Genomic DNA, 16,692 nt, shown 5'->3' with positions numbered 1-16,692 from the left:
CCAATCAGTGTTGTCTTGGACAAAAGCTAAAGCGAATACATTTGTTTCCAGAGGAGGAAGAGATGGGTGCTGATGGTAGGACACATGGGATGCCATCGCGGGGCTTGATCTGTGATCACTGGGCAGCTCCCAGTCCCTCATAGCTTTGCACATTCACACACAGTGTTCAGGCCTCACCAGCCACCTCTGAGCGCAGCTAGCTCAGGCATTCACGTCCCCAGCACTGCTTAGAGAGCCCCAGCGGGGGGCACTGCACAGAGACGGGCTCTGTGTGGTACTAGAGCTTCAGAGGCGCAGCTGGCCTCCCCCGCCATGGCCATGCCAGTCCCCTCCTGCTGCAGCATAGTGCTGGGCGCAAGCTGGATCTCCGGACCTGCTCATCCCAACCCCAAGCTTTCACAGCGGCCCCTCAACAGGTGTTATTCTGTAAGACCCATCCACTGACAAGCACCCCCTTAGCAAGCAAATAAACGACTTCCCTTAAGCCTAATAAGGGGGAACAATGCTGAGAGTGGCTGAGTTTACTCAACATTAAACAGCGTGTTGTAGAACCCGGCCCTTGGGAAGAGGAGCTGTACGTTTTGGCCACGTCAGCGCAATAGGACCCGGAGAGGGCCTGTTTTCAGAGTGGTGGGCAGGGCCGTTGGGCTGCTGCACACGTGTATGCACAAGCCTGGGAAACTGAACCTGGCCAGGGCAGCAAGGACTGGTGGGTCAGAACCAGCCCTGACCCTTCAGCCCTGATTGAGGGCCAACTTCTGACCTTGTAGGGAGTCCTGGTGGCATAAAGGTTAGGTGTTAGGTTGCTAACTCCAAGGTGAGCAGTTCAAAACCACCAGTTACTCCATGGGAGAAAGATAAGGCTTTCTGCTCTCATAGAGAGTTACAGTCTTGGGGACCCGTGGTGGTCATTCTACCCCGCCCTACACGGTCACTATGAGTCAGATTTGACTTGATAGCCTTGATTTGGGTTTTGAATCTGGCCTCGTAGTCCAGTGCTCTCAGCCACCAATGCACCAACCCTTGCTGGGGAGGAAGGAAAAACGAGGTTCCACTGAGCTTCCAGCCTCCTAGTCTCAGGCCCAAGGGGGGAAACGGAGGCAGAGTGTGACTTGGGAGACTTTGGACCAGTCTTAGCTCTAGTGATCCTTCCTGACTTGCTTATATTTCCCTAATTCTCCAAAGGATTCCACGCAGAATGCTTTCTCAGTGGTTCAGATAATTATTTAAATCAGCGAAAGAACTCAGTCTGACCAAGGAGGAAGCCTGATGTGCTTCTCCAGGCTAGCCAACAGGTGAAACAAAGCAGTCTCTGCAGCATAATGATCAAATGTCAGTGCAGTGGCAAGTTCCCGGCAGTGATTGACCTGGCCAGTGCTGGTCTGTCATTAAAGCGGAGTGGCCAGTCTTGAACCACAGTGCAGCCTAAATGAACAAGCAGTTGAGTGTCAGAGTGAAGCAACCTCAGGGAGGTTTACAAAGCATTAACGGTGCCATCTCAGGGACATCCATCTTGAACCTCCATAAAAGCGCCATCTGCCTAACCATGCCTTCCATCTTAACCTGCCCATCCCCAGGCATTCTGACACCCCCTTCCCCATCCCTGTCTTTGTTGTGCCCCAGTGTCTGGCACTACACCCTTATACGGAGGGTGGTGACATTGGCAGGTGCCATCAAGTGGGCCCCAATGTATAGCAATCCTATGCACAACAGAACAAAACACTGCCCAGTCCTGTGCCATCCTCACAATGGTGCTATTCTGGAGCCTGCTGTGGCAGCTGTGGTGTCCATCCATCTCACTGGGGGGGCTTCATCTCTTTCTCTACCCAATGTTACCAAGCATGACGCCCTTCTCCAGGGACTGGTCTACCATAGAGTTTGGAATTCACACTTGCCAACCTGAAGCTCAGTGTTTCACGGGCAGATGAAAGCCACCACCACTGGTCAGCTGCAGGAAACAAGGATCCCATCTCCCCAGCCAAAAGGGCATGGCCAATAGTTAAGTCAGACTCTTTTTTCCAGAATCATGGTAGTCAGAGCACCTCTGGAACCTACAATGGCCAAGAGGGTTCTGGGTGTCCTGTGGGGATGAGGAGGCACAGCTCTCAGATCCTGGTCTGGGGCAAAATTGATGTCTGCCTGTGTTTCTTTAGCAGATCAGATGTAGGAGGAGTGAACCAATCGGGCACGAGCCTATCCAACTCTAAGGTGATGATGACCAAGGCCAGTGTGGAGCCCTTGAACTGCAGCAGCTGGTGGCCCGCCATACAGTGCTGCAGCTGCCTGGTCAGGGACACGACGTGGCGGGAAGGATTCCTCTGAGGCGGCAGCTCCATCACGTGGGGCCCGCCCGGTACCACCAGGCTGTAGAACTGGAGATCGTGGTTTTTAATGTTAGATCAGAAAACCCCGTCCTTTTCATATGTCCGTGACCAAAAGTGCAAACGATGTCAGTCTCCTTCCGGGAGCATCAGATGCTCGGCCCTCAGAATGAAAAAGCCCAGCCCTTTTAATTCCCACGCACGGCCCGACAACAGGGCCTGGGGTTTAATGCCCCTTCGATGGCCAAGCTGAGCTTGAATCTCAGAGGAGAAGGTCAGTCTGCTCTGTTGCATGGTCCCCGGGACCCGAAAGTACTGCGATGACAATGTTTCAGAAATGACTTCAAGATCAAGGCAGCAGAAAAGCTGCTCGCATCTGCTTGACACGAGAAGCAGCCGGTCCTTGGCAATCGCGGCCAGGTTTCATAATGAAACAGCCCTCAGTGATTTAATCTTCATGCTTCATAACAGACCCAAACCCCATGGCATCGCCACATTGCATAATTTTGCCTTACTAACAGAATCATATCCTTACGGAGGACCACCATTCCCCTAACGAAAACCAGAGACTCACATGTGATATATATTTTTAAGTGCCAGATCGATATGGTCTAAAGCCTCAAGAAAAGAAGGGTTGTGTGTGGGTGAGTAAAGACAGCTAAGTGAATGTGTGTAAAGTGTCGCAAGAACAGAGAGCTTTTTATGTACAGCATTCAGACTAGAAAGTGAAATATTTTTGCAGCGTGTATTTCAAAGAGAAACTCTCACCATACTAGTGCCGTTGGAAACATCTTAGTAAAGTTAATTTCATGTCCTTGCCAAGTGGGAGTCTGGTGGAACTGTGTTGGCTCGGGGTCTGCTGTGTAAGATACATTTTCATGCTTGCGTATGTCATGAGCCCTGTGGGTGACCTCACTGTGGTGCATGTGTGGGGACATGCGCACGCCCGTGCTTTGCCGTCCTGTGTCGTGAACAGCTGTTCCAAAGGCACAATCGAGTCTCAGGTAGACTCTGCAAGCTCCTCATCCTCACTCCAGTCCTGCAGTCCAGCGGCATCCCGACACAGAGGTCTCGGTGCAATCTGTCCAGACTAGCCAGCCCCATCTTCAGCAGCTCATCTGGGGTCTAGCCAGAGCCATTGTGCTTAATGAAGTCTTTTAAATGTGGAATTAACTGTAAACAACAACAACAACAAAAAGAAAGAAAATAAAAGTGGCCAAAGCCCTAAATCATGTCACAGTAGTCTTTGTTCCCCCCCCCCCGAAAGCCCCCCTCCACCGCACTTCCCCCAGGCACAGGGCATCTCATGAGCCTTGTGGAATCGTCCTCAGGGGCCTGCCACTCGAAGTGTAAGAAAAGCATATTGGCTCAGGTGCACAGTCTGGGGTGATGTTGATGTCTACCTGTACTTGCTTTGAACAGATTAGAAGTAGAAGGAAGAGCTTGGCCGTCTGTCACATCCCTAGATAGCAGTGTCAATATCTAGTGACTATCACATGATCACCCCTGAAAACAGGCTCCAATCCCCAAGTGACCAGCAGTTCATACCCAGCAGTCCCCGCGAAGCTAGGGCTGTGCTATCTCCCCCATTCAGCTATGTGTATTCACTCAGCTTTCCAGATGTGCTGGCCTCTCCCCATTCCTGTACCCAATTCCAATTAAGCTGATTTGTCAGAAAGAGGAAAAGTATGCCTTTGAACTTCCTGGTCTACCCCAGACAGGCCCACTGAGAAAACCACTGCAACAAACACATTCCCTTTCATCTTGATCAAAGGCAGTGCCATTTTGGAGAATGTTGCCCAGAAGGACGACCAATGAACTTTGTCGGTGAGAAACATTCACGTGTTAAAAACTTGGTTCTCAAAAGTAAATAATAAAAAATTAAAACTTGGTCCTACTGTTTTAAGATCTTTAGTTTGACAAATGCAACTTGAAGGGGAGCAGGGACATAAATTATGTTCTAATAAACAGGGGATTAACGTATTTTATTTACTTATTGAAGTGAAGGCTTGGAATTGCGCACACGGCGGCTTTTCCTGCCCCCTCACACTCCAGAAGTCAGCCAAGAGATTGTGGAAATGGCAGTGGTTCCATCCACCTCCCCCAAGGAGGGAATGAAGTTGGGGACCAGAGGGGCTGGGAAGGGGATTGACAGAGATCTTCTCTTGAACAGAAGCTACAATGGAACTCGGAAGGCCAAGCAAGTCTGAAGCACTCGCTGGTGCTTCTTGTCCACCACCAGTGCATGTCCCTCTGCCCTTCTCAGAGGGGGACACAGAGTCTCTGAGGCCCACAGCCAAATCCTCAAGTCTCAAAATAGCTTTCCTACATGCATCTCATTAAGCAACATGGTTTGAAAGACCTTCCTAGATCCACAGAAGGGGTCCCTATCTAGTATGAACCAATAGACAAGACCATCTGCCAGGAGGTTGGGGCCTGGGCTTGCTGGGTCTGGAGAACTCTGGGCTAGAATCTTTGGGGTCTGAGTCTGCCAGGCCTGAGGGGCAGACAAGAGCTTTTGAAGTTAGGAACTCTCCCAAGATGCTTACTCTTCCCACGGATACATACTCATGAAACCGGAGAGTTCTGGTGTTACCTCTCAGAAGCAGTCATAGCAGGCCTCCAGGGATACATACCTCTTCTTCTGTAAGTTTTGCAGCAAACTGCAAGCAAGTGATGGTGGTTGTGTGAGTGTGGGTGGACTAGAGAAGCAAATGCATAGACACTCGTATGTGTGTAAGAGAGAGTTGTATATCAAAGAGCAATTGTATATTAAGAAAGCAGCCCAGTCCAGTTCCAGTCCATAAGTCCAATATTAGTCCATATGTCTGATACCAGTCTATAAATTCCTCTTCAGACTCACACAACACATGCAATGGCACCGAATGCAGGAAGATCACAGGTCAGTGGGTGGAAAGTTTTGTGGGTCCAGTGGTGGTGGAAGCATCTCAGTGCTGGCAGGGGACTCCAGGTAGCTCCTCAGCTCTGGCTCCATCAGCTTCTCTCCATATGGCTTGTCAACAGGAATGTCTCTCAGGGAGTGTGCGTGTGTCCTGCCTCCAACGAGCTATTTATCTTAGTGCCTCCAGAGGAGGTCATCAAGCTGCTACCTGATTGACAGGCTAAAGTCCACCCCATTCACTCCTAAATTTCAAATTGACAACAGATTATGTAACCACCACAGTGGTGTACTGGAAGTCTCACATACCTGTTGGTAGGGAACTAACAGATCTGAGGAGCACCTACAGGCAGTGAAGCACCTGGGGTCTGTTCTTTGTGAAGATAGTTTGCTGTTGTCGTGTTAAGACCTGATTTTTCAAAACCCCAAACCAAACTCACTGCCATCATGTGAATTCATAGGACAGGGTGAGTGGCCGCTGGGAGTTTCTGAGAGTCACTCTCCACGGGAGGAGAAAACCTCAGCTTTCTCTCTTGCAGAAAGGTTAGCAGCCCAACGAGCAGCTCACTGTGCCATGGAGGCTGCTCTGCATAAAAGGGAGAGAGGGTCATTTTTAGATCTGGCCCATTTCAGTGGCCCTGATTTTCACCCTCCGATGGCCGGCCAGTCTGTATTCTGTTGGAGAGCTGGCTGCAGGAGGAGAATCTGGGGCTTTCTCAGGGCCCACAGGATAGGTTCAGACCAATGCAGTTCACCACACAGGGAGTTCTTTTCCTCTGAGATCCTACCACAGCCCCCCGAGGGCCAGCCTTGAGGGGCATCCAGCACAGCGGAGTCAGACAGACCTGTGAGGCTGTACGAGAGTTTGAATCCCAGCTCTCCCACTTTTTGTGGATGAGGCTCAGTCTGCCTGTCAGCCACTCCTCTCTCAGGCTGCTGCGATGCGATGGGGAGCAGAGATAAGCTCTGTCCTCATCAGCTCTCCGAAGTCCCTGGACCTTCCCTGAAACCACGGCAAGGCTGGGTCCAGGCATGGCCAGGGAGAGGTCTAAGCCTTCTGGAAGCCCTCCTGGGCGCTGCCTAGGATCAGGTGTGGTGGCCTGGGAAAAGTGGAGGAAGAAGGGAGATTGTTGGTGGCCAAACCTCCAGTCATCAACGAGAGGAGTCCTCTGTTTGAGGTGACCAGGAGGGGTGTGGAAAACCCCTGGACCTTAATCCCCTGGTCGGATGACAGGCCTCTTGGCTGCCTAGTGGCTGACCAATATAAGACTGCCCACCCCCACCCCCCACCCCCAGCCTTTTCTTCCTAAGGAGAGTTCTCCCCACTCAAACAGGCCCTCTCTGGAAGCTTCCACTCAGAAGACACCTTCTCTGTGAGACAAGCAAGCGAGCCCAGCCTCGTGCGAAGGGCCACCCTGAGGGGGGAGGGGTCCCGGCGTCGGGGTCACCTGCGCGGCCATGCCCAGCCCATGCCAGGTGGGCGAGAAGCGCACGCAGGTCCCGGAAGCCCCTGCAGGCGCGCGGTGCTGGTCAGGGCCCGCCGCCCCCAGGCTCCGCGGGTGCAGACCCCAGCCTCGCGGGCGGACGCAGTGGGCGCCGGGCCCCGGCCCTGGCGGCGGCGAGGCTGCCCTGACCGCGGAGGAGAGGCGACCCGAAGCCCACGGGAAACTCGAGCAGAAAGCACGGGTGCGCTCCACACTCCGCGCCTCCACGCAGGGCCTCTGTTGAACTCATCGTCTGTGCCCTGCCCCGGGACCCTTCCGTGGGGTGGCTGGGGGCTCGGGGTGGGGCGCACGCTCAGTTGGGGTCCCATCTGCTCTCCCGGCTCAGGGTTGCTGCAGCGGATCCTGCAGTCCCACTCCCAGGAACATGCGTACACGGAAAGACAGCTCTCAGCGGCCCAGCGGCCTTCCCGTCAAGCGGGAGGGACAAATGGCGGTGCCTTCACACAATGGAGGTGCAAAAAATAATACAGGTGCCGAGGCTGGCTGCTCCCTTAAAGATGGACAGGCTCGGAAAGACTACGGAGCAGTTCTAATCCACGGGGTCACTCTGCGTGGATGAACCGACTTGATGGCAGTTTAAAATTTTTTTTCATCCTAAGGTGGCCAGACGTGGGACAGTCTCGATTGTAAACAGTTTGTCCCGCGGCGTTTTAAAAAAGTCCCGATTTTTGGAAAGAATGCACGACAAGCTAGGGAACGGCGGAGAACGGGAAGGGAATATACGGTTTTCGGCTGCCATGTGGCTATTTAGCCAGGATATGAGTTTTATATTATTTTTGTTAATTTTATAATGTTAAACTTTAATAATAACAAATAATTGTTGAGAACTGATTATCAAGAACTGCTTATCAAAGTTCGCATTGTTGATCAGTTGTTAGAATTCCACCACCATTGTTTGGACTTAATGAACAATGGCATTTTTTGGCATTGGCAACGACGAAAACATTTTGCAACTGTCTCTCAGACGAGACACATCGTACTGCGTGCTAGTGCTGGTTAAACAAGGGATGTCAACAAATCGGCTATTCAGATAATTTAGGTAAATTATTTATTTATTTATTTCATAAATACATAAATTTTCTTGAATTTAGCAGACAGTACTCGTATTATTTATATTTTATAGTGGCGGCAAAAAGTCTAGCACCGGCCTTGAAAGTGACACTTACAACTTACGTTACGGCAAATTCAGAGAAAAAAATCACAGTATTGTTATTATTTAGAAAGAAATATAGGATTAAAATAATTTTTAAAATATAGTTACTTTATAACAATCAAATTAATTTAATTTAAAAACTAACAATAAAATATGTTCATGTATTATGTACCTACTTGCTGTGTCTTTAAGCAATATGTATATAATAATTTATAATATAATTTTTTAAAATTTTTTAGATTTTTAACATGAGTAAGAGGATGCAAATTCAACAATGATCTAAGAAGTGAATTTCCTTTTATTTAAAAAACCAAAAGCGATTACATGGTAAAATGTAAGAAATGCAATGGTGAATTTTCTATTTCGCATGGCGGGAAGAATGATATTTCAAAGCACTTGGAGACACAGAAACATAAAAGATATTTAAATACCGCTGCATCTTCCTCCAAAATACAGGAATTTTTTTGGGAAAATAACTTATGGAGACGAAGAAAAGAAATTAGCATTAGAAGAAGGACTTATGTCTCTTCATGCTATTAATCACAATCATTCCTTCAGACCTATGGACTATACATCTATCACAAGTTGTCAAAAAGTTAATCAACAAAAAATTTGCCTGTGCTAGAACAAAATCCAAGGCAATTGTATGTAATGTGCGTTCCCCATATGCATTTTCAGAATTAAACAAAAATCTAGAAAAAATTAATTTTATATCCGTATATCTATCCTTATCTAATCATAAGGATATAAAGTTATTTCCAACCATTATTAGATTTTTTGACTTGGAAACTGGAATAAAATTAGAATTTTAGATTTCGTTTCTGTGCCCGGCAATCTTCTGAAATAATTTTCAGTTCCATTATTAATATTTTGGAAAGAAAAACAATTTAAAACATGAAATGAGTGCATTTTGTGGAGACAAACAAACACACATTTTGGAGGAAAAGTGAGAAGAGGTACAAATAATATTTTTTATAAATTAAAAGAAAACCTTAATGAAAACATTATTGGTGCTGGTTATGCAGCGCACATAATACATAAAACCATTCAAACAGCTGCTGATTTTTTGCCTGTAGATGTGGAAAATATTGTTATTAAAATATATTCTTATTTCTATATATACACTGTACATGTTGAAATGCTTAAAGAATTTTATGAAAGTGCAGAAGTCAAATATCAGAAAATACTTGGATACAGTAAAATGCACTGGTTAGATCTTTTGCCAGCTGTCGAAAGAATTTTGAAAATATATGATCCTTTGAAATCCTACTTTCTATCACAGGATAAATGTCCTAGAATTTTAGAAGACTTTTTTGAAAAAGAATCTTCAAAAATTTGGCTAGAGTTTGTACACAATCAAGCAGCTATTTTTCAAATTGCTATAAAACTTATCGAAGGTGACAAAATTTTGGTAATCAAAGTAGCAAATGAAATTAATAATTTTAAATTTCAGTGTCAAGAGTGGTAATTTTCTTCCGTTAACTATCCATAATAGTATAAGCCAGCTAGAAGAACAAGGTGCAATAAATAGTGCAGATATCATGAATCACATTAAAAAGTTCTATAGCAACTACATAGATTATTTAGAAGATTAGACAGTACATTACAATGATATTGAACATTTTATTTTTATCATTTTATTAGGGGCTCATACAATTCTTATCACAATCCATACATAACATCAGTTGTGTAAAGCACATTTGCACATTCGTTGCCCTAATTATTCTCAAAACATTTGCTCTCCACCCAAGCCCCTGGCATCATCAGGTCCTCATTTTTTCCCCTCCCTCCCCACTTCCATCTCCCTCATGAACCCTTGATAGTTTATAAATTATTCTTTTGTCATATCTTGCTCTGTCCCATGTCTCCCTTCCCCCACTTTTTTGTTGTATGTCCCCCAGGGAGGAGGTCACATGCAGATCCTTGAAATTGGTTCCCCCTTTCCAACCCACCCTCCCTATACTCTCCCAGCATTGCCACTCACACCACTGGTCCTGAGGGGATAATCCGCCCTGAATTCCCTGTGTTTCCAGTTCCCATCTGTATCAGTGTACATCCTCTGGTCTAGTGAGACTTGCAAGGTAGAATTCGGATCATGACAGTTGGGGGTGGGTGGGTGAAGTAAGCATTTAGGAACTAGAGGAAAGTTGTATTTTTCATCGTTGCTACATCACACCCTGACTGTCTCATCTCTTCCCAAAACCCTCTGTAAGGGGATGGCCAGTGGCCTACAAATGGGCTTTGGGTCTCCACTCCGCACTCCCCTGCTCATTCACTATGGTAAGATTTTTTGTTCTGATGATGCCTGATTCCTGATCCCTTGACACCTTGTGATCACACAGGCTGGTGTGCTTCCTCCATGTGGATTTTGTTGCTTCTGAGCTAGATGGCCTCTTGTTTACCTTCAAGCCCTTAAGACCCCAGACAATATATCTTTTGATAGCCAGGCACCATCAGCTTTTTTTGCCACATTTGGTTATGCACCCATTTGTCTTCAGCGGTCGTATCAGGGAGGTAAGCACACAATGATATGATTTTTTTTTGTTCTTTGATGCCTGATTCCTGATCCCTTCAACACCTCGTGGTCACACAGGCTAGTGTGTTTCTTCCATGTGGGCTTTATTGCTTCTGAGCCAGATGGCCGCTTGTTTACCTTCAAGCCTTTAAGACCCCAGATGGTATATCTTTTGATAGCTGGGCACCATCAGCTTTCTTCACCACATTTAGTTGTTCACCACTTTGTCTTCAGCGGTTGTGTTGGGAAGGTGAGCATCATAGAATGCCAATTTAATAGAAGAAAGTATTCTTGCATCGAGGGAGTTCTTGAGTGGAGGTCCAATGTCCCTCTGCTACCTTAATACTAACCCTATAAATATATGCACATAGATCTATTTCCCCATCCTCATGTATAAATATATTTGCATATGTACATGTCTTTATCTAAACCTCTATAATGTCCTCTGCTTCCCAGCTCTTTCTTCTATTTCCTTTGACTTCCCTCCTGTCCCACTATCATGCTCAGTCCCCACCAGGGTTTCAGCATTTCCTCTTAGTTACATTACCCTTGATCATGCCCAACCAGGCCTCCCACACCTTCCTCACCACCAATTTGTATCGCTTGTTGTTCCCTTGTCCCTGGGTTTATTAACACCACTACCTTTCCCCCACATCCCCGTCTCCCATGTCCCCACGGAACTATCGGTCCCGTTATTTTCTCCTCTAATTGTTCATCCAGCCTATTTTATTTAGACAGACCTGTGGAGATAATAACATGCACAAAAACAAGACAGAGCACAACCAAGCAACAATATACAACAAAACGACAACAACAAGCAATGACAAAAACAAAGCAAAGCAAAACAAAACACAACAAGAAAGAAAAGCTTGTTGTTAGATCAAGGATTGTTTGTTGGCCTTTAGGAGTGTTTTCCTGTCCAGTCTGTTGGGGCGCCACGCCCTGGCTCCAAAGTACACCTTCAGCATTCCCTGGGGACCTCGAAGCTCCATTCCCTTGTTGTTCTGTTGCACCCCCATAATGTTTTGCCTCGGTGTGGTGGGATCTGATCGAGTGCAATTCCCTCACTGTGTCTCCGGTGTTGTCCCCTGAAGGGCTATGGGTTGTCCCGTCCCGTGGGACATCAACAACGTGGATACCTGAAAAAGGGACTGGGAATGAAGATGGGAAAGGGCGCGAGAAATGGAGGCAAGACAGGAATCTGATCAAGCCTCGTTTATTGAGTTGAGAGCAGATGTTTAAATAGCCAGCGAAGGGAAGGCACCATTACGTCACATGTAAAATAAGGTACAGATGAGGTAGCCAATAGTTGTGCATCTCCAAATAAGGAAGAAATGGCGGGCAACTGATCAAACAGGTAAGTATGCTAATGAAGCATACCTGGTGCCTGGGGGGAGATGCCATCAGTCATGTATTGACCAATGAACATAGTAGCTGCTAGTGAAAGAGCACCAATCCTAGCAAGGGTCAAGGCAGCCACCCTCTGGTGGGAAATGAAACAAAGGCAGTAAAATCACAGGGCAGTTTGTATGGCAGGAAACTGAGAGTAAATTCATAAAGGTCGTACATGGCTTAAATCCAGGGTGGGGGGACACACAGTTCCCTACAATGGGTCAGTGAGGAACGTCATGTCTCATAGTGGGGCCGGCCATGTGGTCCTCTCTGTCAACTGACTGCTCTAATTGGGAACATTGACCTCCTGGCCTGGTGGGCCATGATGTGCTCCACTCTCTCCTCCTCCCCCTTCATCTGCTCCCGTGTGCTCCAATCTGATATGTCCCTCTTCTGGAGCTGTAGATTCAGTGCCGTCCTTTGAAATACATTCTTCTGAGGGGAGGGGCAGGTTTCCACTTAGTAGTTGGTGTTGGGGCCGGCCCCCCAGACCTCTCCACTGGTTCCCTACTCCACGCCAACATGTTGCGTTCACATCTTGGAGCATCGGGTTGAAGTCTGGTCCCTCTTTCCCTGTGGAGACAAAAAATACCCTCCCCTTGGGTGGGTTAGTGCCCTGTGCCCCCACTACCCTTTTCTTTATTATTATTTTTTTCCTTTCCCACCTCCTTTTTAGTTGTCTACCATGTGTATCCCTGTATTTGGTCTGGTCCCTGCCATATTACCTGGTCCTCACCCCAGGAATGTTTGTATACTGTAGATTTTTCCCTATGCCCCTTTGCCTTTTTTTTTTTTTTAAAGCTTACCTCAGCAGCCTTTCAAGTCTTTCTATATTTAAGTCAATGCTATCTTGAGATCTGTTTTCTCTTTTTCCCCTTCTGGGTGAGGTTGTTCTATGTGGTGGTCTATTTATGCTTGGTAAGTGTTGTTCTTCTACCCATACTGGGTCGGCAAGGATTTTTTGTAAGACTGAGTTTCTTCTAATGTATTCTTTAAGTTTTTCCCTGTCTGGGAAGACTTTTACTTCTCCATCTATCTTCATCAATAATTTGGCTGGGTAGAGTATTCTTGGGTTTGCATTGTTTTCCTTCAATTTTTGGAATATGTTACTCCACTCTCGCCTCTTCTTCATAGTTTCTGCTGATAGGTCTGAGCATATTCTCATTTAGGAACCTTTATATGTGATTGCTTGTTTTTCTGTAGCTGCTCTCACGATTTTCTCCTTTTCCTCAAAGTTGGATAATTTAACTATTATGTGCCTTGGTGACTTCTTCTGGGGATTCAGTCTTGCTGGGGTTCTTTCAGCCTTCTGAATGGTTGTTTGGTTTTCATTCATTAAGCTGGGGAAGTTTTCCTCCAAGAATTCTCTCACTATGTTGCAGATGACTTCTTTGTTGTGTCTTCCTCTGGTAAGCCAATAATTCTAATGTTGTTCTGTTTCATAGCACCAGACATAGCTCTTAAGTTTTCTTCAGCTTCTCTGATGATCTTATTAGATTTTTGTTGGCGTTTGTTAAAGTCTGCTTGGCTGTCCTCCAAGTCACTGATGCGGTTCTCTGATTCCTCTAGTCGCTTCTCGAGGTCCGTGAGTCTGCTACTGGTTTTTGTTATCTCCTCCCTAAGGTCCTGTATTTCTCTTTGATTTATGGCCTTTACCTCTTCTATCATTTCATCCTTTTTCTGTATTGTTTCCCTCATATCCTGTATGACTCCAAGTATGATTCTGAAAATTTCTTTCTGTGGCAGCTCAATGTCTGCTTCTTCTATGTATGTCATTATGTTCAGGACATCTTCTGCCATTGCCTTTTGTTTCTCCCATTTTTTTGTTGAGGTCGTTTGGGCTGATGGCTGTTTGCATTGTGTTATTTTAGAGGAGCCAGGTGCCATTTTCCATGGAGTCGAAGAGCAGCTTCTTCGAACTGCCTATAGCTTATTTCACTATGAAATTAACCTACCACTTTATCCTCCTATGGCTTCCCTCTCAGGGGAGTGACCCATAAGAGTTACCTGCTTTGGTATTGCAGAGGTTGGGCAGAGGTTCCTGCAGCAGTTTGGAATGTTGAGGAGTGTTGGCCGAGCTGCCTTATGTCCCCAGGCACACAGGGAGGAATTTCCCAGTAAGAAGTTGAGCAGAGTATCCCGTGGTGGGAGTCATCGGGGCTTTACCCAACCTTGCTAGCTACACAGGGTGGAGCTCACCTAGCTGGGTGTGGCGCAGGAGTAAATATCCTAGGCTAAGGGGAGTGGCCTGGAGGTTAGCAGTAGAGTGTGAAAGACCAAGAAAGAGACAAAAAGGAGAAAAAAAGAGTTTAAAAGCAAATCCGTTGAGCCTGTGGGGGCAGGGGAGGGGGTGATATAATGGAGATGGAAACAAAGCAGCAATGTAGCTGAGTGGAGATCCCCGCAAGTGGAGCTGCAAGGGTTTAGTCTCTGCTCAGAGGCGGCAGTGGCAAGTTGTGGCTGTGTTGAGAAACGGCATTAGCACAGCCCTCCAAGACCAAGGTGGGGGGGGGAGGGAGGAGCTGCAAGGGTCCAGTCCCTGCCCCTAGGCAGGTGGTGACAAACTGTGGCTATGTTGAGACCAAGCGGCCCTACAGGCTCCAAATGGTCCAGGCTACAGCAGAAACAGTGGCGGGGCCAAGGTCAATCCGCAGCCGGCCTCCACTGAGGTAAGCCAAAAGCCCCCAACCTCTCAAACCCAGTGGGTCCGTGCCTACTTATCTTTATGATGCTCCTCCTGAGTTCCAGCAGTGTTGAATTTCCCTCTAAGCAACTCTCCTGGGCTGAATTTTATGGAGTCCCTCTGGTATGTGTCACTCCGTAGCCATCTTGCCAGAAGTCCCCCCTCAAAATTTTTAAACAGGGGGCCAGTTCACTGTTCCTCTGACCCTTGAGAAACTCGAGGTGCCCCGGAGGGAATGGGATCCGTTGCAAACTGGGAATAGGCTTTATCTCTTGAGCAGTTGCCTTGCGCTAAGCGATGACTGGGAGCAATTTCCTCCTGGCACACTGCGGTCCTCGGAGAGAATCAGCGGCAATATTGAACATATTCATTGGGTTACATTAAAATAAGAACTTTAATGGAATGATGTGCAAGAATAATTTAATCATATTACTCAAAATTTCCCATATACTAATATTTCTGAAAATGATCTTTTTAATGAGGCATCATTATTTAAAATATATATTGATAATTAAAAGGTTAAATCTTGGACATCAGCAAAAATTGCAATAGAGAACAAATGGTTAGATATTTCATCATTTTGAAACAAACCATGTTCCATACAATACTGCCCTAAAAATTGTGCAATATGCACTGTCCTTACCAGGAACTAATGCTGTGACTGAACACGTTTTTCCACAGTAAATAAAGTGTGGACATCAGAAAAATCACAATTAAGTGTTGAGACTTTGAAAGTCATTTTATGTGTGAAATATAATTTTACAAGTTCTTGTGAAAAATGTCATGACCTTTTAAACAACGACAGCAATCTACTAAAAAATTCACTCAAATAAGAAATATTCCAAAGAATAAAATAATACTATACATAATTTTTAATGTGTAAATTGTACTTATGTTGAAATTAAAAATATATATTATGATACTATTTTTGCATTCTATGAACATTTTTGTTGCTCCATATAGACCAAATTTGTAACCAAGAACACCCCCCACCCCCACCACCCCCACCATCAATGGTGTCCCGCTTTACCAATGTTAAAATCTGGTCACCTTAATCTAGCCCCAAATATGAAACGATTTCAGAAATGTCTGGAATATCTTTGTGGGGTTTGAGAAGGTGTCCTGTGCACATTTGTTTCCCATTTGACAGTCGATGCATATTTCATTATTTATTTTCTTTTGTTGTTATTGTTGCATATTTCATTTTGTAACAACCTAAGTGCAACAATACAACCTCAGTGTAACAATATCCTTCCCACTTCCTCCCTGGGTGCTTTGTTTCCGCCTGTCCATTTCTGGTGCCCCTTCCTGCCTTCTGAATTTTGTTTTTGGACAAGTGGTCTGGGCCGGTTCATTGTTCTAGCTGTATAATTATTACCACATTTAATTCTAGAACATTTTCTTCTTCCTTGTACTCATTATTATTCATGTTATTATTTTCTTCCCAATTGTGTTAAAAATATACACAGCAAAACATTCTCCAAATTCTACGTATCATTCAGTGCCATTGATAATACTCTCTGTGCTGTGCAACCATGGTTGATATCCTTTTTCAAATTATTCCACCACCATTGACAGAAACTCAATGTCCCTCAGGCAACAACTCTTTCTCCTTCAGCCTAGAATCAATGTTCTTCTTTCATGAACTCCTTGTTGTTAGCCTCTATGTCCCCCATACCTCCTTGCCATGCCCCTAGGCTATTAGGAAACCAGTTACTGTCTAAAGATTTACCCATGCTGGATTTCATGTATAGAAAATCAAGCACAGCACAAACAGGAAGCAAGCAAGCAACAACAACAATAACAAAACAATACAAAGAAAAGCTTTAATAGAAAAGACAGTGGAAAATATGAAAAGCAGAAACGACTCTAAAATGGGCCAGAAGGGAGATCAAATGATAAGGTGTTACATTTTAACCTCACGACATCTGCCATAACAGACTTTACAATGTGCTTGCTCTGATGCCAAGGCTGTTCACATCCCTCCACTATGATCACAGGGGGTGCACAGAGGCTTAGTCCATGTGAAGACTCTGCAAATGGCTGGTGGAGCTTCCACCGTCATCTGTAGCCTTCTGCAAACTGGATACTCGGAACTTACGCTCTGATATATGAATGGATTTGGGGCTCAGACTTAATTCTAACCCTAATCTAAGAACAATTAGTTCGTATGACATGGCCCTACTTGATACTCGCCCTCATAAAGAGGTCACTGAAGATATAG

At 45.8% G+C, this 16,692-nt stretch overlaps 1 protein-coding gene across 1 annotated transcript; it reads right to left on the bottom strand.

The window, feature by feature from the left end:
- Window positions 1-2,105: 2,105 nt before the first annotated feature.
- CCNI2 (cyclin I family member 2) lies at window positions 2,106-6,680 on the bottom strand. Its single transcript, XM_075542685.1, is given in 3 exon segments — window positions 2,106-2,455; window positions 3,365-3,494; window positions 6,669-6,680. Coding segments are annotated over 3 exon segments (492 nt in total).
- Between the last annotated feature and the right edge of the window lie 10,012 nt (window positions 6,681-16,692).

Source organism: Tenrec ecaudatus, chromosome 2 (genome assembly GCF_050624435.1).
Source record: "Tenrec ecaudatus isolate mTenEca1 chromosome 2, mTenEca1.hap1, whole genome shotgun sequence".
In the NCBI taxonomy this organism is placed as follows: Eukaryota; Metazoa; Chordata; class Mammalia; order Afrosoricida; family Tenrecidae; genus Tenrec; species Tenrec ecaudatus.
Note: the sequence above shows the minus strand (reverse complement) of the source record. Positions and strands in the feature narration are given on the sequence as shown.